Source organism: Felis catus, chromosome D3 (assembly GCF_018350175.1).
Source record: "Felis catus isolate Fca126 chromosome D3, F.catus_Fca126_mat1.0, whole genome shotgun sequence".
Lineage (NCBI taxonomy): Eukaryota > Metazoa > Chordata > Mammalia > Carnivora > Felidae > Felis > Felis catus.
The window spans coordinates 75,710,353-75,737,247 of NC_058379.1; the positions used below are offsets into that span (position 1 = coordinate 75,710,353).

Genomic DNA, 26,895 nt, shown 5'->3' on the forward strand with positions numbered 1-26,895 from the left:
CAGAGCATGAACAGGGGAGGGACAGAGAGAGAGGGAGACACAGAATCGGAAACAGGCTCCAGGCTCTGAGCCACCAGCCCAGAGCCCGACGCGGGGCTCGAACTCCCGGATCGCGAGATCGTGACCTGGCTGAAGTCGGACGCTTAACCGACTGCGCCACCCAGGCGCCCCTGAAGTGTGTTTTTTAAAAGTAGGAATTCTGTAGCTTTAGTACGGTCTACGTAAGACAGTTTTGTGTCGCCAGACGGTACATTCCACGTATATACCCGGTGAGGGACCACATGTGTGAGGGCCCTGCCCTGCTACGCAGGTCAACAGCCATCTCGTGTTTACCTTGACCCAGATCAGAAATGAGGAGAGTGCTGAGTTCTGTCAGTTGACGGAGGACGTGTGTGTGCTGAAGGCCTGCTATGTAAGGGCCTAGTGTTTTGAGAGGGGACAGAGGTGACCAACCCGGCACACGTTTCTGGAATTCCGAGAGGAAGCAACAGGGGTTTCCTCACGTGGCACAGTATCGCCTTTAACAATACTCTCTCCTATCTTCTTTGAAAATTTATGTAACCATTCTGTGTCCAATTCTTAGGAATCCTTTGAATATTTAACATCACAATTTTCACTCTGGGAATATAAAAACAAAAGTTCGTTCATTTTAAGATTTCTAGCATGTGTTCGAATAGACTTATATTAGAAACACCGATTTAAAAACATTTAGCTTTGGGTCTGCCCAAACCTGAAGAAAACATTTTCTGTGACTTTTGAAGCATATGTGAGTTATATACTGAATAAGTGTTTTATAATTATTTCATACCAGCAATGTGAATATTGGACAGCAGTTTATTCACTATCTTTTTATTTAAAACTGATCCGCATTTATCTAAATCACATTAGCATTCAGTGTTTCAGTACCCATGAATCATCTTTAAATATGACTAATTATTTTTAAATGTTGATGAAAAATGTTATGGCTCGAATTACATCGTTAACTAGATTTTTTAGTGTTATCATTACTGAGCTTAAAAGTCTCGCTCAGAATACTAATACACTATTATCCTGTCATCAACCAAAAACCCGTGGTAATTATGTTTGAAAATAATTGGAAGTTTGTGACGTCCCAGGATTTTTGGCAAACATAATTTCAAAATATGCTGTAAGACTGACCACTTGAACATGTGAAAAAAGGATGTATCAGTTATGTATAGCTCAATTGGATATTTTATAGTTACTTCATCCTGAAAATATGTGGTCTGCTAAAGCAGATGAGAGGAGGGTGGGCATGTGCACACACAGGCATGGGTGTGGTCATCTCTTCATTATCTGTAGTAAGAGAAGGAAGAAGCACTTCAACATCAATAGGTGAGACTTAACGGAAAATTGATTCTTTGAATCTGAATAAGTCCCTGAGTTGAATAGAAGGGGAAAAAAACCTCCTAAAACCAGTACATACATTTAACAAAGGTTGCTGTTACAATGACCTCATCATTTTAAGATTGGGAAACACCTAAAGGCTTAAATGTTTATTCTCTATTTGTATTCTATAGACCTTCCTTTTTAAAGGTAATTTTGATCATCTACAGTTGACATTGGTGAAAATAAAAGCTTCAGTAATCACAAAAATCTGAAATTATTACTACTGCCTAAATTATAGTAGTAAAACAGTCTTGAGCATTTATGTTGATTCTTACTCTTCTTGGGGAAGGGTGTTGTGTGTGCACATGTGCTTGTTGGTATATAATCCTCCACAAAAAGAATTTCAAAAACTATTGCTTGTGTCACAAGGATTACCAATATGTAGATATTGAAAAGCTCCTTTAGTTCATCTGTGTCAGTTAGCTTATCCCCAGATGGCATTTAAGTAGCTTTTAGTGACTGAAATTGGGCACTATATGCTGTGGCTATGTTTAGGGATAAAGACAGACAGTGCACTTGAGGCACTATATCTTATAATCAAACTTAAGGTAGCTCGCTTTATTACATTTATCCTTAAATCTATTTTCCATTTAGATGTTCAAATGATACCAAATCTACTTGTCTTTCGCCCTGAATGTATATTCTTTTCAATTAGATAGCGATGGAAAACTCAATTCATTGGATGTTTCCAATACCCCTTGGCTTGGAAACTGCCACAGCGGGTTGACTCTATATCATAGAGTCGGCATAATGTGAATAACAAGTATTGCCTCAGCCCTCCATCAAGAAAAGAAATTATAGAGATAAACAACCCGTTTTCAAGCCTCAAATCTCGGTTCAAAATCATTATAGAATCGCCAAAGGGCAGCATCTAGGCTTACGTGCTTACACTGTAGGAGATAGTACAGCCAATAAGAAACGGGTCCCTCTTTAATACTAGAGAGCTTTAGGAATCCTTTCACCATCTACTTTGCTTTTGGTCAATACTTTAGTTTCTGTATTTTGTGCCCCACATGAGAAAAAGCCAGGGTCCTAATTTTATAATGATTCCTTCCTCAAGTGGTGCTTATTTATGGTACCCGTAGGTAGATGTTGCCTCTTTGGAGCACAGATGAGCTAATGGGACCCAGACCCAGGGAGGGAGGCTGCCAAGGAGAAAGGCAGGACCACCGTCCTCTGTGGCCCAGGTGGCCCAGGGGGGCCACACAGGCCATCCTCCACCTTCTCTGCCAGGAGAGAAAGGTGGCAGCTTCTAATCTTTCAACCTCTGTTCTGAGGTCAAGGAAGAGTTCCTCTTCGCCCACCACTGCTGTGGGGGCCAGGGGACCGCTGGGGTGAGTGAGCTCCCCTGGGAGACCTGGCCCTTTCTCCCAGGCAGCACGGCCATCCACTGTCCTCACAGAACTGGCGGGGTGGGGGGAGATTGCACCAGGATGGGAAGGGAGACTGGACCAATCCGGGAACCTTCCTCCAGACCCCCTATACGTGGAAGTCACTGGGCTCCAGAGTCTAGGGATCTAGGAGGCCCTGGTTGCTGAGGGAGACAATGGGGCAGACACTTCCCCAGCAAGGCCCAGCTCCACGTGGCCGAGGCTCTCAGGCAGCCTGCTGTGACCCCCTGGGCTGCAGCTGTGACCACCATCTAGCACTCGAAGTCTGCGTTATTGGGCAAGGAAGAGTCATTTAGAAACTCTGGTGCAGAGGCGCCTGGGTGGCTCAGTCAGTTAAGCGTTCGACTCTTGGTTTCAGCTCAGGTCATGATCTCACTTTTTATGGGTTCCAGCCCCGCACTGGGCTCTGCCCTGATAGCGTGGAGCCTACTTGGCAATTGTCTCTCTCTCTCTCAATCTCTCTCTGCTCCTCCCCTGCTCACTCGCTCACTCTCTCAAAATAAACAAACTTAAAAAATATATATTGGTGTATAATGTACCTACATGCCAACTACATGAAAATCGGGTATATAGAAATTGAAGCTTGGCAGCTTATAGTTTTTGTTTTTTGTTTTTACCTGGCGCTCTGTGAGACAAGAGATTCCAGAGCCAGGCCGCCTGGATTCTCATCAGAATAAATTACTCCAATTCTCGGCACCTCAGTTTCTTGATCTCTAAGGTGGGGTCTAACGTAGTGTTCTTACCTCGTAGGGTTAATCTGTAAGGATTAAGAAGTTTATATAAAAGTGCTGAGGGGCGCCTGGGTGGCGCAGTCGGTTAAGCGTCCGACTTCAGCCCAGTCACGATCTCGCGGTCCGTGAGTTCGAGCCCCGCGTCAGTCTCTGTGCTGACCACTCAGAGCCTGGAGCCTGTTTCCGATTCTGTGTCTCCCTCTCTCTCTCTCTGACCCTCCCCGGTTCAGGCTCTGTCTCTCTCTGTCTCTCAAAAATGAATAGTCATTAAAAAAACAAAAACCCAACTTACAGCGTTCCCCGGCACAGAACAGGTGCTACGGAAGTTTCTCCTTAGGCGTTTTGGATTCCCGGCGGGACGCAGCTCGCCAGTGCACTCTGTGGACCTTTTAGCGTATGATTTTAGAATGTGTTTGAAGGACGACAAAAGCTGCTCGTTGTAGTTGGCCTTTGATAAATGCAATTTGTTTGTTTGTTTGTTTCCAAGTATGAAGTTCTGGGATCCGTTTTTTTTTATCCGTGACCACCGTGATAAGCCAGAAACTGTGTTCTTCAAGCGCCCAAGTGATGGCTGTGTCAATAATTGTGAGGTTGCAAAAAAGTAGACGGCAAGGAATAGAATGGGCTCATTGGCCCGTAATTTGTACATTTGTAAATGAGAATAAAGAGCCAGAACGCAAAATTAGTAGGAACGACTTTTGGAAAGGGGGGCAGGGGGGAAGGATTGAAAACAAGGACTGACGATCTGCGGTTTCGTCAGCGGAGGCCTCTCTGGGCCTTGCAGCCCAGCCCAGGCTCCCTGCTGGGGACAGGTGTCCACACACACGCCGCTTTCCTAGGGACACGGGGAACTTGGCGTGTCAGCCATCCGCACACCAGCGACTTCACCACAGCTTTCCCCAGGCACAGCTGCAGTGTTCTGGTAAAATCATCGCAGCGCGGGCCTTCCTGCACGCCGTTCCGAGAAACCCTAACGGCACACGGTTGCTGCTTCCAACTCAGTCGGCTTGAAATTCCACGTTCTGAGACGTGGTTAGCTAAGGTGGCCCTTAATACCATCCAACACTACGATGGCGTGATTGGAAAGCTTGGAGGGAGTTTAAGGAAAAGCCACAGACATGATTAAAAAGTTGGAAAATGAGACTTGAAATCTTATAGTCACTGAGGTTTGTTTCGTTGGTTGGGTTGTTGTTGTTTTTTTTTTTTTTTTTACATCCCGAAAAGAGAAAATAAGTAACAAAGGAGCAAGTTGCTGCAACAGCCCTCAAGTCTATAAAAGGTTATCCTGCCGATAGATGACTGTCTGGTCTCCGCCTCTGTGAGGCCACAGCAAGAGGGAGCAGGCTCACACTGTAGCATTTTGGATTTACATTTGATATAAGGAGAAATTTCCTGACAAAACACATTGTTAAACACAGAAAAGCGTCCTCAGGGGTTTAGAATCTTCTCTAGAGATACTTGCAAACCGAATAGATGTTCATCTGTCTGGCCTGCTTTAAGCAGCCCTGTTCACATACAGAAAAGAAGGGGTGACCTTTCAGTGTTCTAGGCAACATCACCTGGCCTTAAGAGCCCACACACAAAAAGGCTGGAAAAGGCTTCGTTCGTAGCAGTAATTAAATTTTACTTGGGTCTTCTGCGTGGTCATAGATGAAACTTTTCGTTTAATGGCATACTCTGCCTGGATTGTTTGTTCCCTTGAGCATTTGAACCTTGAATATATAATAACATTTTCACAAATTGGTTGCTTCAGAGAAAAGAAAGAGGGAGTTTTTTTCTCCAGTGTAATTAACTCTTAACTTCTTAACTCTTTTGAAATGGCTCTTTTTTGATGAGTCTTTGCCTTGCGTAACAAACCAAGCTGTCAGTCCCAGTGATGTCTTCGTCTTCTCTTGGCCTTGAGCTGTTACCTCCCTGCCAGTCAGCCATGAAATCAGTGGCCTTCAGTATTGGGATGTCAGAAAGGCCTGCACGTCAGACCCTGGCCCTCTGTCCTCATCTGCCCTTTTCTGACTCTGGCGCCGTCTGTAAGAGACGTCAAATGTAGGGGCTGGTGCTTTGGATGCAGAGGTGAACGTGTCCTGAGCCGCCCTGGGCATTGCTTGTTATCTTTAAGAAGAAGCAGCACCAGGAACGTGTAGGTATTTGTAAGCCTTTGGTATCACTCTCCTTTTCTTTTCGGGGCGGATCCTCACTTCCTAGGTACTCACTTCCCTGACTGTGTGGCTCACCTCCAGCCTGTTTTCCTGTCTCCACACACACGCTTCCTTCAGGGTCCCCTTAAACTGAGGATCTCCGCCATGTTGGTACCCCAACAAAGCATGTTCACCCTGTTCTCTACCAGAGCACATTCTAGGGGAAATCCCTCAGCCAAGAGCTTCATTGGATTTGTAGAAATTTCAGAGACCACGTGCAGCCAACTAGGGACATACTTCCAGCTCAGTAGACCTTTCAGGCACCCCCAAATCGCAACTGTCTTTTTTTTTAAGCTTTTTTATTTATTTTGAGAGAGACCGTGCACACACATGCATGCAAGCCGGGGAGGGGCAGAGAGAGAGAATACCAATATCCACTGAGTGTGGAGCCCTAGACGGGACTCAGTCTCACAAACCAGCAGATCATGACCTGAGCTGAAATCAAGAGTCAGGCACTTAACGGACCGAGAGCCCCACAACTGCCTATCCGAATCTGAAGCTCACCTTGCGGTCCCACCAGAGGCCTACAGCCAATGCGGTCTCCTTCCCTCTCCGTCCCGCAGATCTTGGGTGAGGCTGTGACAGTGCTGTCCAGGTTCTTTTATTTTCCAGGTCATTTTAGGACATTTCCTATGAGGTGCGTGGTCCGAACTTCATAAACCTTTCCCTCGTAAACAAAACAAAAACCAAAAACCTTTCCCTTCTTACGGTGCTCACGATAACACAACTTCACCTACCTTAGGAAACCTTTCCTTCGCAATTTATGTCAAAAGTAGGAAAGTATTTTGTGTGGTTGGGTTTCCTCCCCCCCCCCCCCCTTTAAAAAAGTGGTGAAACCTGCAAATAAATACAAAATGTTCTCTTTGGTCTTGTTCAGTCCCTCATGTGGGTGTGATAGAGTGCTACCTTTCAGCATCAGTTCTCAAACTTGTCGTTTGAAAGCCAAATATCCAAAACACTCCAGGAAGAGACAGACCCTGTAAAGCGCAATTTTACAGAAAGTATCCTAGACAGTCCTAGCTTCTGTTGATGCTGACCGAATCATTTGTGAAATGTGTGCCTCATCTCCTCTGTGCAGGACGGTTAATTCTGTTTCTTCGAGGAGTACGCTGCGACTGCCTGTTAAAACTGCTAGGCCAGTGCACATACTCCTCATTATTATCAATCCTGCCTCTCAGTTCCTTTTCTTCGGTAAGAAAGACGGAGGGGTGTTTACCAATTCAGCACTGTCTCCTGCCAGGGGTTATTGTTTGATTTCTTTTATTGTTCGTAGCACTTCTTGAATTAGATTAATTTCTTTATATTCCATTTCTGTCTTTTCAAGACAGCAATTTCTTTTGACTAAAGAATAGAACAAGACACGATATCCATTCGCATATAAAAAGTAGACCAAGCCTCCTTTTATTTTGAAACCTGTTGTTTGGGGAAGCATTCTGTACAGTTTAGCATTTAAGATCCCAGCCACTGGGTGGGCCCCATCCCAAGCCCTCACTGGCTCTGTGTGATCCCCAAACAGCTACATCTCCCTTGCCGGAAGGAAGCGAGGTTAAAGTCCATTCAGCTGTTGCCTGCACAGATCTGAGAAGTTCAGAGATTCTGAACAAAAGACAATGGCATCATTTCCATGACACCGAGGTTCTGAAGCACCTCTTAGGCTGAGGTTGTAATGAACTCACTTCCCTCCTTCCCTGAGGACCCTGAGTGGCACTTGCTTTCTTGCTCCACCACGGGTCTCCAAGCAGACGCTGCAGGCAGCACTCCGTGGTTTCTCCTGGGTTCCTGTAAGATGCCCTGCGGGGCACCCAACAGTGTCTTACCATGTTGTGTGTGTGTGTGTGTGTGTGTGTGCGCGCGTGTGTGCGTGTTCTGATCTACAGTGTAGTCCCCCTTTGCCCAGACTAAGGAAACTAACAAATGAAGCTTAGTATCCAGGGCGGCCTCAACAACAACACATGGAAACAGAACAGTGCCACAGTGCCAGACAAAGTACTGATCCCCACCCCCCAACCCCCTCCCGTGCACCCAGCAGGAGCATGCGTTCAGCTCAGGACTTCCTGGCAGTAAAGCAAGGACATGTTACAATTATGTAATTATTGTTACATGAAAAAGGAAAGCAACAACATTTATCTGGAAAGACAAACATTTTACTGGTAGAACAGTCCAAGATGACATTTAATTCACAGGATCTTCTGTTAGAGACTCTGGATAACATAATGAAGGATGTCCTCAGCTGACACAGAAGTAATCTTGGAGTGGATGTTTTAAATAGCAGCCCTCTGTAAAAGTAGAAGAAGTTATGTGAAAACGTTTTCGTGAACACTTTTCTGAAGGAGCCTGTGTGTCTGGCTTTCTGCCTTTACCGCAGGGCGAACCTCATCTCACAGAGAGGTACATTAATGTGACCACTGGGTTGGGACCTCCTTCAGACCTGCCGGTTTATGGCCACTTCACTGTTGCCAACTCACTGGTCGCTGATTAAGAAGAGATGCTAATCTGAAGGAGGCAGGGTTGGCATTCTGTGTTGAGCGTTAGGGGCCCAAACGCCAGGAGGAGGGTCATGCACTTCTAGAGGGCTCTGGGGGCCCTGAAGGAAGGGCCAGCTTTTCTTAGAGGAGCCTTTAGTCTACTCACACTTTTAGATGCATACCAGGACCCCGGAGGCATGGAAGTAACTGTTTTGGCCTTGTGGATTTTTTTTCCCCGTAGAGTTGCCGCATAATGTTACGTGTCCAGGCGTACAACATCATGATTCCACGGATGTATACATTATGCCGTGCTCACCACAAGCATAACTGCCACCGGTCACCACACACCACTATCACAGCATCATCGACTATACTCCTTGTGCTGTGGGCTTCATTCCTGTGACATATCTATTCCGTAGCTGGAAGCCTGGATCTCCCACCCCCCACTTCACGCATTTTGCCCATCCCTCCACCCCCTGCCTGCTGGCAGCCGTCAGTTTGTTCTCTGTGTTTACAGATCTGATGCTGCTGCTTTTTTGTTTGGTCATATTTTTTTTGATTCCACGTGTGAGTGAAATCATACAGTATTTGTCTTTTTCAGTCTAACTCATTTCACTTAGCATAATGCCCTCTAGGTCCATCTATGTTGTCACAAATGACACGTTCTCATCTTTTTTTTGATGGCTGTGTAATATTCGTGTGTGTGTGTGTGTGTGTGTGTGTGTGTGTGTGTGCGCGCGCGCGTATACACCACATTCTCCTTATCCATTTATTGATGGATTCTTAGGTTGCTTTCTATACCTTAGCTATTGCAAATAATGCTGCAATCTTTTTGCGTTGGTATTTTAATTTAGGTAAATGCCCAGTAGTAGAATTATTGAATCATATGGTATTTCTGTTTCTAATTTTTCGAGGAGTATGGAGATACTGGTTTCCATAGTGGCTGTGCCAATTTCCATTTCCCACCACACTGTAGCAAAGGTTCCTTTTTCCCCACATCCTCACCAATACTTTTTGTTTCTTGTGGAAGAAACTATTTCGAATCAAGTATTCTTAAAATTTTTTTAATGTCTTATTTATTTGAGAGAGAGACAGAGAGAGAGACCATGAGCGGGATCGGAGCAGAGAGAGAGGGTGACACGGAATCCAAAGCAGGATCTAGGCTCCGTGCTGTCATCACAGAGCCCAACGCAGGGCTCAAACTCACGAACCGCGAGATCGTGACCTGAGCTGACCAGGCATCCCCTTGAATCAAGTTTTGTTAATGGGAGGGTAGAACTCAATTCCACGAGACACCGGGCAGGAAATAAGGGAGCCAAGCAGTGGGCATTAGCAGCACAGGAGGAATTGAATTGGTAAAAGGGAGGACAAGTGTCCAGGCTGAAGGGCCACCTCTGCTCATCCCTGTCTCTCGTGGCCACATGCACACAAAGGCCCAGGATCACCAGAGCTTTCAGTTTTTCAGGAGAGGCCAGAAATCTTGATTTTATGTGATATCTGATGAGTTAGAATATGAGCTCAGAAAACTTTTTTTAAACATTTTTCAGGGGCGCCTGGGTGGCTCAGTCGGTTGGGCATCCGACTTCGGCTCAGGTCATGATCTCGCGGTCCGTGAGTTCGAGCCCCACATCGGGCTCTGTGCTGACAGCTCAGAGCCTGGAGCCTGCTTCTGATTCTGTGTCTCCCTCTCTCTCTCTGACCCTCCCCCGTTCATGCTCTGGCTCTCTCTGTCTCAAAAATAAATAAACATTAAAAAAAATTAAAAAAAAAAAAAACAACATTTTTCAGCCCAAGCCAAACACACCTCCAATCTGGTTTCAGATTAGGCTGAACCTAAGCGTCTTCAGTTTGCAACCTCTGTCTTAAAGCAAGGCCTTTTACTGTCTTAACCGTGACATAGCTTTAAATTGGCCCCACAGAATTTCAGGTTTTTAGCAGAACTGAATCTTGATTTTAAAAACCAATTAAAGATGCTTTCCAGTGATCTCAGTAAATTGACCTAGTCAGTGAGAATGGTCATTTTTTCCCTTTTAATTGGTTAACTTTTTACCCTCTTCCGCAATAATTTTCATTTTAGGGTAGGTGGCAGGATAATTATTCAGCAGGCTCACCTTGTTGCTCAATTAGCACCACATTAGGAGCCTAGCACCATGGATAGTTGCCATATCTGTTTAATAAAATGTTTAATGAAATGAAATCTGTTTCTAGGCTACCTTAGCATGCTAACTGATACTGATTCTGGGATATATGGTAAGGGCCTCCCCCCCCCCCCCATTAAATTGTATACTCAAGTAATCCAGTTTTGTGATTATATTTGTCTTATCATTTTTTCCCAGCTTATTGACATATAATTGACATATGACATTGTAGATGTTACAGGTGTACATGTGACGGTTTGATACACTTACACGTTGGAAAGTGATTACCACCATAGCATTGGCCAACACTTCCGTCTTGTCACGTAATTACCATTTCTTTTTTGTTGATGAGAACGTTTAAGATCTACTCCCTTAGCACCTTTCAAATGTCTGTCATCTTTAAGTAAGGAGGAGTAACACAAACATTAATATTACTTATTGGATCCTTATTATATGCCATCATTGCACAGAATGCTACATATATAGTAACTCATTGAATCTTCACAGAGCTCTTTGAGGCAGGTATTATCAACATCATCATCATCATTCCTGCTTTCTAGACATGGTACTCTGAGGTTAAGTAACTCACATCATTTGCCCTAGGTCCTTCAGTGTGTAAGTAGTAGAACCCAAAGGCAAGCCAGACAGCCCGACTCAGAGCAGTGTTCTCTGCCAGCCTGAAGCCCAGGGCTTTGCAGTATAACATGTTTTCTCTGAGTGTTGAAAACCAGGCATTATTTTGGATCCCACAGTGCCCTGAAAGTCTAGTGACAGAAAAGAACAAAATCCAAAGAGCACTGAGAAATGGGCTTGTATCCCCACTCCTCCCTCCTTCCCTCCTTTTAGTCACTCAGCTATGAACTATAAGAAGATTCTTACTGGAATTTACCACACATATGGGGCTGAGCTACATAGTGCGCCTGATGTTCCCACTGAGACTCAAGGCTCACAATTGTTCATTAAAAAAGAGGCGGTGCCCGGGTGGCTCCATTGGTTAAGTGTCCAACTCTTGATTTTGGCCCAGGTCATGAGCTCAGGGTCATGAGATCAAGTCCCACACCGGGCTCCAAAATGAGTGTGGAGCCTGCTTGGGATCCTCTCTCTCCCTTCCTGCCCCTCCCCCCCTCAAAATTAATAAAATAAAAACATTAAAAAAAATAGATGGAGATAAACCTTCCTGGTAGTGTCTCCATTGAAGAGAACATATTTCCCCATTCCTTTCCAGACAGAGGGAGGAGACCAACCCATAGCTTGTAAGCAGACTGAATATTGGTTAATGTGGTCGAGGTATGATCTTCCATAGTTGAGTGAAAGGACATTAATACAATATTATGCTAATTTGCTTAGTATGCCAGTGTTTTTAATGACAATATCATTAAAGTTGAGTATCATTTTTTATTAGTAAAGACCTTTCATCATAGATGTAGTCTAAAACACAACTCCCTTTTTTTTCAATTCATGGTTAAATCAATGATAGCTATTTGGCAAAGGCTCAAAATGATCCCTGTTAACTTGTTTGTAATAGTATTTGATTTCTGTATGTGTTCAAACCTCCCAACAGGTACGTGTATGTATGTTTACTAATTGTAGCCAAGTGCGTTTAAGCCCAGTGTTATTGGTGGGAAATGAAGCGTAAAACATGAAAAATGTATAATTATTAAGGGTTGAAATTATAGTTTTTAACTCCTTCCAGAAGAGGGATATTACGATGCAGCTCTGATTGTTTTTCATTTCAGATGAGTGAGGTTCCTAATTAAGTAAAATTCTTCCCTCTAATGGACATAAGTAAATTAACATATTGGTTCGCCTGTTAATATATGCTTTTCCATTGGACTCACGCTGTCCTCCCAATGCAGAGACAGGTAGCTTCTTCAGAACAAGATTAAAGAAAGCCCTTGGATATATCAGTGGGAGAACTTTGGTTGCTTTTCCTATTTTTCTCACCTAATTTTATAAATAAGGATCATAACAGTATCTAATCTCCATGGCATAACTTGTTCAACATTGAATGCATTTGCATGTGTATGTGTAACAGTTCTGTGGAATGCAGACCGTTAATGACCCTGACTTTTATTTTAGACGATCCATGGACACAAGGGACCAATCACTGCAGTGGCCTTTGCTCCTGATGGACGATATCTTGCCACCTACTCAAATACGGACAGCCACATTTCTTTCTGGCAGGTACGTGTAGATGCTACAGGGTCCTAGGGTATACTGTATGTTTGCTTTTGCTACGAAAGGCTTCCTGTTCTGCCCGCCCTCCCAGCTTCTTTCAACAAATATCACATATTATTGCTGACTGCTTATGTGCTACATGCCAGCATGCAGGGTGCGCTGAGAATACAGTTAGCAATCTGGAGGTGGGGGTGGGGTCTGCTCTCACAGGGCTTGCAGTCTGTAAATAAGCAAGCAGTTACAATACAGAGGGGAGCCTGAGAATAAGGTTGTGGGACAGATTCACAGAGGAGGTGACATCCGAACTGAGACAGGGTCATGCTGAGTAAGGGCTGGATGGTAAGAGGAGGGCAGAGTGGGTATTTAGGGAGAGAAAGCAGGAGCAGCCTTTCAGTGGTAAGCCAGGGCACGGCATGCCTGGGGGCCTGGCCGGAAAGGCACGGGGCCAGGGAGGTGTTGCCCAAGGATGCGGGCAACCCCAGCAGGGCAGAGGCCAGGGAGAAGGCAGCGAGTAGTAGCTTCATATCCCGTTTATATTATCTCATCTGTTTGCGTTCTGAATTTCCCACATAATGCTCTTTATTCATGAACTATCAAAACATTTTCAAAACCCCGAGTGTCGGGGCACCTGGCTGGTTCAGTTAAGTGTCCAACTTTGGCTCAGGTCATGATTCCGTGTTAGTGTTCGAGCCCCGTGTCGGGCTGTCTGCTGTCAGCATAGTGCCTGCTTTGGGTCCTCTGTCCCCCTGTCTCTCTGCTCCTCTCCTGCTGGTTCTTTCTCTCTCTCTCTCTCTCTCTCTCCTCTCTGCCTCTCAAAAATGAAATAAGCATTAAAAAAAATTTTTAAACAAACAAAAAAACCAAAACCCCGAGATCATTGAGTGGCAGTTCATGAGGATGCCTATGTTTAATTGTGACTAAAATGCCTATTAACTTTGAGCGCCTAATTTTTACAGTAGACCTTGTTTTATCCTCAAAAATTAATCTCCATTCCATCTTTTTAATTACCTTACTCCTGATAATTGGTAAAAAAAGTTTAAACATTACCAACTCCCTCCCCGACGAAAAGCCAATTTAAAATTTTGTTATTACCTTTACTGTCCTAAGATGCACGTATGTTTTATGAGATTCAGTTTATTGCCTTGAAAGCTAAAAAAAAAAAAAAAAAAAAAAAAAAAAAAATTAAAGTTTAAATAAGACTTCAGCACAACTTGACGATGGTTTTTAAAAAATCAATAGCTAATAAAATGTAAAACAGATACAATAAATTGCTTAATTCGCAACATACTATTAAACCGTGACAACTTCCAAATCTGTCAGACTTCCCTACTCTTCATTTGATTTCGTTTTCCAGTTTGTTTTCTCATTATCTTTTCTCCCAGAATATAGCTCCCGCATCTTAAATGGCTCCTATTAAACTCTCTTCCTCAGCGGCCTCCCCGGTGCCCGTATCCCCCAGTGGCTAGAGTGGGACCTCTGGTTAGCGCTGCCAGCAGCCCCACGGCGAGCCCGTTAGGCGTCCGTAGAGTGACCCTCGCACCAATGCTTCCTTAAAGGGTTTCCCCACCAAGCGTGTTTTCCACACGGTGGTCTCTGCACGCCACCTGTACTTGGACACACAGTTTCTGCTCTTCCCTGTGCCCTTGGAATCCCAGACGAGTGTTCACGTAAAGCTCCACATTCGTTCAAAACATCTCCTGGGCACCAAAGCGCCGGGTGCTGGCCAGTGCTTCAGGGGTACGGAGTCAGACAGTCCCAAGTCCCTGCTTTCAAGGACCTTGTGTTTGTCCACGTTTTCTTCTTTGGAATAAACAAACACAAGTCTTTTTGGTTTTGTTCAACGTGACATCCTCAGAACGTGAAATTTGAACACCTCCTACCTTCGCCAGATTTGAAGCTGTTGCCGATATTTTCCTGAATTTCTGCGTGACGAATGTTTTTTCCCTTATCTAGCTACTCAAGGTTCTCTTTGGATGTGTTCATCCCTTCCTTGATTTTTTTTGTTTTTTCTACTTGTATCCACATTCCTGCCTAGTGCACTGAGGGATTTATGGTTAGCATCCTTTCTTACCTCAGAGCTGAAGCTCATTCATTACGGAGATGGTAGCTTTGCGAGATACCTCTTCTCATCCTCCACTTCCCCTCTTCGGGCTCCTGCTGCTGCCTCTGGGCTTTGCCGAGGACACTTGAACCCGTGCCTGTGCGTGTGGCGGTGCGCGCAGGGGGGCCACAGCGCACTTCCTTGGTGCACACGCTCATTGTGCTGTCCGCACACGTGGGTGTCCCACGCACAGAGCACGGGGACTGCTCAGGCAACACCCAGGTCTTTTTGCCTCTAAACCCAATGTCAGGATGGAAAATGCAACCCATGTCTTAAATTAATACCCAGTCTGGTCTTGAAATTTAAGCGGAAAGCACAGAAACATGTCCGCTTTTATCAAGAAAATACAATAAAACCTCTTCCAGAGTATACGTATAGGGGGGTTGATTTGCATTAAAGGGAGTCCAGACAGCAATGGTGGATCTCCCACTGCTTTCCCAAAATAGGCTTTGCTGATTTATTTAGATACATATTGTTTAGTTCTAGTGATGTATGATGATACTTTTATATTATTCCAGTAAATGTACTGTAATATATTTTGAAAACTTAATGAAGTCTTATTAATACAGGACCTTACAAAAGCTATGAGCTATTAAAATCTTTGCTGAGAAATGAGTGTTAATGAGAAATATCGGTTGGATAATTACTCAAGTGAGACTTAGTAAAAGGTTTGTGTGCAGCATTACTTACACTGAGAATTGCATTAAAACACTTCCTGTTTTGATGAATTACATCTGTATGTGTTTCTATGTGTTCAGAAAATAATCTTCACGGGACTGGTTTGGTGAAGCATTCTTTCTAAAGGGAAGGGAAAAACCAACGTTGCATTTTTGTTATTTACAAACTCAGCTACTGAATGATGTCATCAAGCAGCCTTCCAAGCCCTTTGATTCTCCAGCTATGTCTTCCTCCAAGTTGAATATTTCATGTCAGGGTATCTGTTCACATTTGAGCAAGGGGAATTGAGTAATGAAATCAAATACAGCCATGGTTCTCTCACCTAAATTTCACCACTATCCTACACCTAGTGAATATCCTCTTTCAGAAATGCTAAAAATAAATTAGATGGATAGTGGTTTCACTTATTTTTATGTATTCCATCATAGAATGGAACACTATTCAGCCCTTTAAAAAGGGTGCTGTAGGGGCATCTGGGTGGCTCAGTCAGTTAAGCATCTGACTTCGGCTCTGGTCATGATGTCATTCGATCCCCACGTCTGGCTCTGGGCTGACAGCACAGAGCCTGGAGCCTGCTACCGATTCTGTGTCTCCCTTTGGATTCTCTGCCTCTCCCCCACTCACGTTCTCTCTGTCTCTCTCTGTCTCTCTCAAAAATAAATAAACATTAAAAAAATTTTTTTAAAGGATGCTATAAATCTGTGGCCATCAGCATCAATGTTTTGTTGAATGAAAAAGGCAGATTGTGAAACTGCCTTTGAATTCGAGCCTATTTACGTAAAACTCCTTAAATCTGCCTCTTACACGTACATGTATTTGGAGGTCTAGAAAGAAGTTTACCAAAATGTTAGTGATTGTCTCTAGGAAGTAAGATTTGGGGGGATTTTTGCTTTCTCTCTTCTACTTCTCTTTATTATTTAAATGTTCCACAATGAGTATTTAATGTCCTTGTAATCAAGAAAAAATTCAGTGTTACCAAAAAATACTCTAATCCCAGGTAGTTTTTATTCATTTGAGGCTCAAACTGCCCTTTCCCATAGTTTGTAAGCCTGTCACTGGTCAAGAAAATACTAATATCCAGTAACAAAACGGTTCATTGTCTCAGTGAGCGTTCTTTGGCTGAGCTTATTGGGAAGATGAATACTCACCCTTCCTACTTCAGGTTATCTGTTTTCAGAAGAGGTCACAGGGTAAGGATGGTCTGAGGAACAGCACGTTAGAGTGAACCTGAGGTCCTCGTCCTTCCAGGGGCACGCAGCTGTAACAGTGCTGCGCCGTGTGGAATTTCATTCAGCTGTTCCACCGCAGGAAGGCTGTGTGACCCTTCCGAAGGCATTTATCCATCAGTTTATCAAATGGTTTATCAGTCATTCATGGGATGGCTCAGCTCAGAAGGAGATGCCAGGCGCAATGATGGACTTCTTGTTGAAGTTTTCCATTGGTAGCATTTCTGTAAGGTACTCTCTCCCTCTCTCTTTGGCCCTCAACCCAGTTCTTCTATGTGGCTAAAGTTTGAAGGAAAGAAGTAAAAATAAGGAAGCATCTGAGCCTATTGGGCACCCTTAGCATTTTGAGCCACCAGCAGAACTCAGGCGTCATCCATATTTTCATAGAAAATCCATAAAGAATGAAAACTCCTTTGTAGCTATTTATCAACTGAGAAATGAGATTTTTTTTTTTTTTAAACACAGTATGCCTGTTGATACCAGTTAATTTTAACCACCAATTTTCTGGGTCATTTGGATCTGTTCTATTAAAGAACTCAATTATCATGTACTCTTACTTTCTGTACAACCAAGAGCCATCAAATCACGCTCACCACCGTTATTCATATATAAAATATCTGGGAACCCTCAGAAAGCAATAAGACATTGATTTTTGTCTTGTATGGAGTTCTTGGGAAAAGGGCAGGAAGCAAGGGAAGAAGTTTTTGGAGAAGGACAGTAAGGTACTGTCTGACTTTAAATGTTAACTTTAACAGAAAGAGTTAATGATAACCATACATTTGGTTTTAAAATGTGACCTCGTACACTAGTGATTTTTTTTCACCTCTGTGTTGTGTTCGGCACTATTATTAATGCAGGAAAATCAGTAACATTAGTCATCTTAAAAGGGTTATTACTCAAGATGATTTAAATTGTGAAAATGTCAGTGGAGCCTGCATGCATCCTGCTAGAGATGCCATGATTTACGCCCTCTGACACCATCGTGCTGCTGAGAAGGGCCAGAAAAAAGAATGGCTTATATTTTGCACTGATCCAAATGCAGAGCATGATATCAGCAATAACACATCTTAAATGTCCTAGGATTTGCCAAGGTTTCGTGTGTCAAGCACTTGTGTCCATAATCTGCATGCTTCACACAAAAACCCCAGAATCTTCTGCGTTTAGACAATGGTTATACTGGAGAGAAGAGTTGGAAATGAAAATTAGTGCAAAGAAGACTAATATTTTTGAGACCTCTTTTCTTACGTGCTCTACGCTTTCCATGTGATTTGCAATAGCACAAAAGATGTGTATTAAAAAGACGTCAAGTAGTATGTAGAATCTACCGGATTTCTGTGACCCCGTCGCTCAGGCTCCCTGAGATACCCGCCATTTAGTATTCACACTTTGACCGGAATGCATCGTTTGTTCACGGGCCGTAATTTCCATGTTATTTTTCACCAATGTGGATGGATTAAGAGAACTTAACATTCAAATCCGATCCCCAAAAGCCACCCAAAAGCAAATCAGCTGATTAAAAACATATGGCCAATAAGGTGTTAAAAGTATTCTCCCTTCAGCGTGACAGCGAAACAGTGAGCCACAGATACAGTGTTAAGATGCAATTGATTCTCGGTTTCCCCTTGGAAATGAACTAGAGATTTCCAGAGGCTGAATACCGTAAGAAAGCAGGTGAGGAGGGAAGTGTGGGTACCTGCGGAGGGGGTAGGGGGTTCTGTTTTGAGCTTTGATCCAGGCATGTGCCCACTTTGCTGCTTTTCCTTGAACAAGCCGTGAGTCCCCAGTCGAGTCTGGGTGGACTTGTCCTTCCCGGCTGCGGGGAGCACCGTGGCCACGCGGGAAGGGCCCACCATCGCCAGAGACTGCCGGGCCTGTTCAGTTACCGTCGGGAATTTAGCCCCCTCCTCAAAGACTGATGGCCTTTCCTGCTGTCGGGTGCTCCCCACGGAGTGAAATTCCTGTGGGCGGATGCTTTCACGGTAACAGCATCGCAAGGGTTCCGGGTCCGCGAGAGGCGCCCCGCCCGGGCTGAGAACAGACTCTCAGCCCAGCCGGAGTCAGCGGCCGGCAGAGAGTGACCCGAGGCGTGAGTCACTCTACCCCGCCGCGCGGCAGGGAAGGGAGAGGGTTCTGTAAGTGACGCGCGTGCTCTCGTGTCCCCGTGTCCCCCCAGATGAACACGTCGCTGCTGGGAAGCATCGGCATGCTGAACTCGGCCCCTCAGCTGCGCTGCATCAAAACCTACCAGGTGCCGCCCGTGCAGCCTGCCTCGCCCGGCTCGCACAACGCCCTCCGCCTGGCCCGGCTCATCTGGACGTCCAACCGCAACGTCATCCTCATGGCCCACGACGGGAAGGAACATCGCTTCATGGTCTAGCGCTGGGGGCCGCTGCCCTGACCGCATCCGAGCCCCGTCCACTCTGGAGGCCGAGACTCCTCTGTCTTTACTCACCCGGATCGTTCCTCAGTGCCTGCCACGCCAGTGTCACCCCGGGGCGCGGCCGAGGCTGTGTCACCTCCACACGGTCCTCGGGGGGCGGACCCCCCGCCCATGTCCCCTGTGATCCAGAGGCATGCACACCCCGCCCTGCAGGAGCGGCCCTTGTGTGGACATTAGGTCGTTTTCCCCCCTGGGGGGTGGGGGGTGCCCGCGGTCCCTAGGAGCACCCCTGTGGCTTGGTGCACCAGAAGCCTCCAAATCAGTAAGCACTGTGATTGCATTCCCAGCCCAGATCAGCATTTTCCTAGAGCTAAACCCCACCTCTGAAGTGCTGCTTGACCCTGGTCGTTTGACATTGGGTTTTGACGTAATGTGGCAGTCCTAATTAGCGAAGTTATTTCCCTTTGGATTTCCTAAAATACATTGTTTACCAAAAAGATTCTGTGTTTACATGGTTGGGTGTGTTTTTTTTGCCCCATGATTGCTAGGAAGCTCTTCAATCCAGTTTCCTAGGGTTTAACCCCTTGCTTCTTTATTAACACCTAACAGATTTGAGATCATTGAGAAAATATATTTAAAAAAAGAAAATACAGAAAAAAAAAGTTTCCCAGACAGCCTTCTAAAATGCCCATATCCTGCTTAATAATATATTTAGTAGTTTAAAATAAAAATCATCACTATTTATGATCTAGTTAATATAATTATCCAGTCACTATAATCTCTTAAATGGACTTTTATAATAAAGAATCGAGTTTGGAAGCATAGCATATACCTAAATAAGAAGTCCCTTGTGTCTGTTGCTAGAGGTCCTTTCAAGAAAGACCTTACCCCTTCCCTCCAGAAACCTTACAGACCCACAGTTCCCATGCCTACGACCTACGTCAGTTATCATGTAATAGTTACAATTCAGCCTTGATCAATTAAAGGAAAACTAAGACAGCATTTCTTTTACACAGGTATCCTAGAAAAATGGTACCCAAGACACAAGCATTCAGGAGTATGTAGAAAATGTGAGGGCTCTCAAATAATTTGAGCAAACATTGCAATGAGGGTGTTCATTACACTTCCAAGTAAGCTTTAACTGGGTTGCTCTCTTCTTATGTCAAATTATGCTGATTCTCAGTTATGGGAAAAAAAAATCCACAAAATAATATTTTGTATGAATTGCTCCTAACAAATCTTGATCTGTACATAGCTGGGGATTTGGTTGTTTGGTTGGTTGTTGATTGGTTGGTTAGGTGGGCACAATGGTTTATTAAGTGCAAACACAGAAAATGATTTATTCACAGAAAATATGCGAAGTTTACAGAGGAACCAAAATGATAATGGGAGCATTTAATTGGAAAAGCGTATATTGTCAGAGTTTATGTAACCTAGGGGGAAAAAAAAAGGATCACAGTCCAGGAACAGATACATCTGTTACTGAAACAGATTTTTAAAGAACATGTTAAGAAATTAAGACCACCGGAACGTCTCTTTCCTATTGATACGAAGTAGTTATTTCCATTGGTGGCAAACCTCTCCTGTTCGTTGGTTTTAGACTTTGGGTGTTCTTTCAAAAGTGAATTTATGCCACATGCATGTACATTGTATTTATAAAGATTATATATGTAGTTTCCAAGGAAGAAACAAAGAACTATATACAGCGTAGGCTCTATTTGTCTGGTGAATATGCTGTTGTGTTCGATATAGATAGAGAAACCTGAGGTAAACAAAAGGGGCACATGGTTTTTCCAGCGGGCTCCTGAGTCTTCTTGATACCCAGCACGTGTTTACTTGGTAAACTTAAATAGGGACTAATTTATTCTAGACTACAAAGTTGTTTTGGAATGATGAAGTAAAAGTATAGAGAGATTTGTAAAACAAAATGCACTGGGGAAAAGATGTGAGATGGTAGGCAGGCCACCAAATACACGATGGACCGCTCCGCAGAAATCTGGAACAAAGCAGAGCCGTGAGGGCCTGGGGTAAAAACAATCTGGGCAATGAGCATGGGCCAGCCTGTCCCACATTCTGCCTGCAAAGACAGCCAACATCATTGGCCAGTAGAACATCACTCTTACAAAACTTGGGTGGATGATGTTGGATGGCTCGACATCTCTAACTGCTGAGTGAATATTTGCATTCTTGTTAACACAGATCTCCCCTTGGCTATTTTGACAACTCTAGTCCCAGACTTCATCACAGCTTAGACTTCTCAGCACTGAGGTAAACTTTGTATTGTCATCCCAGTGTATGCTTTTTAGTGTTCTGTTGATTTCGGTGGCACTGTATTTGGACCCATCCTTGTACATGTGGAGACATACGTGGCTTCACTGGTAGTTTAAAATGCAGTGATTGAACTGTGTACAGCGAGTGAATTAAAATGTCTGCCTCTCAAGACATTGCCACTTAATAGATCCTATATGTGCTGAACGCCCCTGTGTATATATGTGTGTTAAATAAAACTGAATTGTACTGAAGATTGTTTTTCTCATTAAAAACATTGTTCACTCTTCTTAAACATTCTCAGCTGAAATCCATATCCCCCTCCCCCCCCACCCCGCCTACTCGGGTACCAAATTAAGCCTTGTATTTCTATGTAATTATTCACTTCCCTGGAGAGCTAGCTTCAGGAAAGGCTAACTTGTCACAAAGGACAGTAGAACACTCCAGAAGGAAGAAAGACATTTCCAAAGTGTGAGGGGAAACAGCAGCACCCTCTGTGGTTTGGGCAAGGGAATTGCATGCATGTTCCTTTATCTTTACCTCAAGTTGCTCCTAAACGGACTGTGAATTGTACCGTATTCTCTTCCGTCAGATTTTGATGACGTGGTTGACTGCCATGGATGGGGGGCGATGGACGGAGATGATTAAATTCATTTCCTTTAAGAGTCGGTTTGGAGTTGAATTTGAATCCCTGGGGTAATGGATGTAATTGGTTTTCAGAAAAAGCAAGAGTAACAAAACAGGTCATCGTCACTCAGAGAGGGTTATACGTACAAGTGGCGAATGTGCTTCTTTACCTTTTCACATAAGAATGTAGAACAGCTTAAACTGAACCAGTCATCAGGTAGCAGTATACTTTTCCTTCAGAAATAGATAGACATGAAGGGAACTGACTGCCACATCTTCAGCCCTGTTCAGATGCCCAGTGTCCATCCCAGGAATTGCTTTAACGTCTCCTGGTGGCTTAAGTGTGTCCTTATAGGGAAAATAGGGGCAGTCCCGGTCCTGTATGATTGGTGATCACATAAACTGATCAAATGTGGAAAGGGCATGACATTAATAGGAAGGTAAAGCCAAGCAGTGCTGGATGAACTTTCACCTTTCACCCCTTCGGCTGACTGACAGAGCTGAGTGTTGAAGAAAATCAATACTTTGGAGCCAGGAGGGAAATATTTCCAACCTCTAACTAGAGAATGTATTTTGACAAGGCCAAGATAATCCAAGCTGCACAGGAGAAAGAGAAAAGAAGACTCATTTTTAAAGCTTGACACTTCAAGGTGTTTTTGTACAATGGTTTAGAGATCGTCAATACATACAAATACCAAAGGTCAGAAAGAAAAGCCAGAAGAATTTCAAAAATTAGATGTTCAGTTCTTTTTGCTGTTTGCAAACTAAAAAAAAAAAAACAAAAAAAACAAAACAAAAGAAAGACGGCAGAGAGGTGTGTGCCTGTAATTGTTGTTTAAATGAACCGAGCTCACAACGTGTGCTTGGAGGTTATCATCCCTCTTTAATCAAACCTTACATTTTCTCGAGGCAGCACTATAAACATCGAATGCCTAAAAAGGTGTTTAGGCTTCTTGTTTCTGTACATTTTTTTCAAAGACCTGAATCATTTTTTGAGTAGTTACACCGTTTGGGGGGCACATCTCGGAATCTTGATTTTTGGATTCACGTTGATCCTGCCAGGATGGACTGGTAAATCTTAGACCCTTCTTCGTATTTGGATCATTATTTGCATGAGAAAAGAGTTCGTGTGCCTACTGAACTTGAGTTGTTTCTAGTTGCCCTAGTCCCTTTAAGCAAATTACTAATAAAAGTATTCTAATTAGTGCCCTGCTGAGTGAGAGGCTGACACATCTCTAGGAAGAAGGTTAGCAATTCGCTCCACTCTTACCAGCAAGATTAGATCCATTCATTCTGTGGACAGATGCCTCCATCAAACGGATATAGATTCTTTTCTTTCCTACAGATAAGAAAATGAAGTCGAAGGGTGACCATACCTTCCAGCCAAGCTCAGGACAAAGGACTCCTGAGTACTCTAAGTATCTAACCCTGTTTTCTCATGCAGGTGCAACAGAAGGCATGCCGTAAACATATGCTAATTGTGCATTAAAATAACAGTGAAAATACGGCCTTAATTTGTATGCCCTCTTTCTCATTAAAAAATTCCACTCTGTTCTGAGAAGATAGGTCTGGCTGGAGATTTTAAATTTTATGTTTCAAAAGGAGGACAGAATACTGAGGCCAAGAGTCCTCAGTGTTCTGAATCTCCCAGAGAAGGGCAGGAACCTAGCACACGCCTGATTTGCAGTAGGTTATCAAGTAAATCTGTATTGCACTTGTTAAATCCATGAGATGATGCCTGTAGAAGGCTTGTTATGACACCAAGTGGGGTGCCTGGGTGGCTCAGTCAGTTAAGTGTCCACTCTTGGATTTCGGCTCAGGTCATGATCTCACAGTTCGTGAGTTTGAGCCCCACATTGGGCTCCGTGCAGACACTCTCCCTCTCTCTCTGCCCCTCCAGTGTGTGTTCCCCCTCTCCTCTCTCTCGAAATAAACTCTAAAAAAAAGAGTGACACATAGTAAGCATGTGAGATGATAATTTTTAGTAGATGTGTAGAAGTCCTTCCTTATTGAACATGAACAAGATTGGAAATTATTTGTGTTCTTTGGAAAATGGTTGGACTTTTGTGTCTTTATCTCTATCTGGACTCTAATAATAGGTCTGGACATTTACCCAAAGGATTGTCTGTGTGGTTCTCCCTGAATTCACCAGGTCCTTCACCATGTTGCTGTGTGTGACTGTCTTCTCCCTAAAACTTGCAGACACTGACAAGTCCCAAAATACATGCCAGTGGATGGGACTACTTGATTATGGGTGTTGGAAGTTATAACTGAATCCTCAAAAAGAAAGTAGTTCATATTAAATTTAGACTCACATTGGCATCCAGGATGACTTTGATTACTTATATGAATATCTTCAAAATATACATCTATGAAAATTGAACAAGACTGTGGACAAAGTATCATAAGGTAGGTTTCATGGAATCCCCAAAGCCCAGGAAACTGAAGGTTTAGGTTCTATTGCCAACATCTTGTTTTGACTAGTATCAAAATGACTTAGCCCTTCAGTTTACCCAAATGTGAACAGTATGGTCTAAAACTTTACCCACCCAGTGGCACTTGAGGTTTTAGTGGTTGATGGATTTCTGGATAAATTTATGGATAATTGAAAGATCCTGCAATGAAACATTTTTATCCATTTGCAAGCTTTTACTGAATCTTAGTATATGCCAAACATAGGTTCTATATTCTATTTTCCCCACTGATGAACTCACAGGCTAGCAAAGGCCACCACACTATGGAACAAGTGCCAAAAACAAATGGGAAAGAGCGAGGGGAACATTGGAAGTGATTCATTCTCGTACGTTAGTATCAAGTTAGGGCTTCCGAGAGGAAGTATTTGGACCGAGTCTTGAAGAACAAATAGAAATTAATTAGAAGGATGGAAGGGATGTTTTAAGGTAGGAATTTCTGGATGTCCAAAGTAGTATGTGATCTGGACGGACATGAGTTACTTCAGACTTACAACCTGACAGGCACCAGTGGGCACTACTGGGGATCCAGGTGGCTCTTCACCTGCACACACAGAAAACAAGACGTCTAAGCCAAAGGACATTTGAGAGCTAGAAGGCAAAAACACAAAAAATTTCAGCAAAAACCCTAATAAAAGATTTCTCTGACTGTTGCTAGTTCTCCAGGTTTCATTTTCTTTAAAAAAAAGAAAAGGGTTATTTTTGTTTTAAAAATAAGGTCTGCATCCCCCTGAGGCTGTGTTCTAGCCTCCCGGGAGCATGGTGTGTGGGATGCTGGCCGCAAATGGTGCCCGGATGCCCCTTCTCCAGCTCCCACCCTGGGGCTGAAGCGTTTATTCTCCAACTGCCGGGGGTGTTGACATCTCATGTTGAGTTCTGGAGAGTCCCTACAACCCGGGAGCCCTTTCACCCATGGTCGTACTCCCCATCCTGGGGGCAACCACATCCATGATTGTTCCAGAAGGAGCTGTAAAGGCTCAGCTCCAAGCTCCACTTGAGAACACCATTGAAGGGTCACCTAGCTCCAGCACTCCCCTCGGGATAGGCTGAAGCCCTCACTGAACCCAGCTGCCCTCACTCCCTAAGTGTGACTGCTGAGATAATTGGATATGTGCACATACACATCCCATGTGCAGATTTCCACCTCAAGATCTGCATCCCAGAAAACCCAACCCGGGACAGCTGGGACCAAGAGTGGTACAAGAAAACAGGATCTTGGAGAACAAACAGGGAATTTGGGAACTGGGTCACTCACTGAGCCGTTAACAAGGAGGACCCCTTCAGCAGCAGGAGGTGATCACAGATGCAACCGTTAAAACTTTCCTGAATGATGAATTGGGACAGTGTACTGATGGAAGTGTATGGCTAGAGGGTGTGGTGTGGCAGGCATTTGAGAAGTAAGGGAAGATAGAAATTATGAAGACAATGGACTTGGATGGCTGTGCTGGGCACACTAGAAAAAGACAATGAAAAGCTAAGGGTGATTAATCACCAATTAAAGGCTAAGTATGAAAGCTGGAGAGACTCCTTGGCAGGATCTAAAGCAAAGCCTCATCTTCTGCAGCCAAGCGTAAGCGGAGAATCAGGCCCAGGACTTGTTTTGTGAGGCAGAACTCCACAGGAGGCTAAAGCCTTGGCCTCCAAAGGTCTGCTACCCCAAGGTCAGAGCCCTAATTGAGATGGATGGGGCTATCTGGGTTGATGCACTTGAACAACCTTGAATCCTCAGATTCCAGTAAACCTGCCTAAGTGGCCCACCACTCTCTTATTTAAAGCAAATACTTCCCTTTTGCTGGAGGACAGTGCAGAGGCCTCTCCCTTGCAAAAAAACACATGCCCAGGCCCACTGTGTGGAAGTGTTGGTCCTGTTAGGAGAGGAAAAGAACCAAATCCCCAAGGGGCTGTAGGACTGAGCCAACATCTACCTGCAGGAACTGGGTGGATTCTGGGACTGGATTTTGAGCCGCTATGTCAAGGGGAGACGGAATATAAAGTGAGACAAGAAAGAGTTTATTGACTGGGGTTAAATACCCTGGCAAGGACCAGGGACAAGGGGCCTAACCCACTGCTCAGCCTGGAGAAAAGGAAGGCCGATACAAGTCAAGAAGAAATGCCAGAACTGTCCTGGCAGATGGTGGAGGAAAGAACCAAAAAGCTCAGAGTGCCGGAGTAGACATGATATGTAAAGTCAGAAACCCACTAGATGACTGCCCTGTGAGAGAGGCCGAAGGACATTGTGTTTACCAAGCAATAAGGAACATGCTGGTGGGAACGGCCCCAGCGTCACTGCAGGCCAGGGCCGGGAGTAGAAGGTGCTCCTGATAACAATGGAGGGTGATAGGATCCTGGGGTAATAGAGATCCAAGCAGCAAGGTTGAAGCAGTAGCCAGAGGGGCCTGACCTGGAGAGATCTTTGGAAATGATTAATAAAACCTGTCATTCCTAGGGCAGCCATCAAGGGTTGAATCTATCCAACCCAGGGAAATCAAGGAAGGATAATAGCAGACTGAAGCCACCTGCCCCAGTAAAAAGTCAAAATCCCTTGCCTAGTTTGTACACCTGAAGGGGGTGTACAAGGGAGAGGCGATAGAATGGATATCAGTGGTGGCTTCCAGACCAGCTGCAGCATCAGGACTTGT

At 44.2% G+C, this 26,895-nt stretch overlaps 1 protein-coding gene across 6 annotated transcripts in view; it reads left to right on the forward strand.

Annotated features, from left to right (window-relative positions):
• Window positions 1–21,412, forward strand: part of WDR7 (WD repeat domain 7) — a 354,920-nt gene extending 333,508 nt beyond the window's left edge. For all 6 annotated transcript variants that reach the window (XM_045042404.1, XM_045042403.1, XM_006938939.4 and 3 more), the window contains 2 exons: window positions 12,407–12,511; window positions 18,684–21,412. In XM_045042404.1, coding sequence (XP_044898339.1) covers window positions 12,407–12,511; window positions 18,684–18,887 — 309 coding nt within the window. In that variant the 3' untranslated portion in view covers window positions 18,888–21,412. The remainder of the gene's footprint in view (window positions 1–12,406; window positions 12,512–18,683) is intronic.
• The last annotated feature ends 5,483 nt before the right edge of the window (window positions 21,413–26,895 follow it).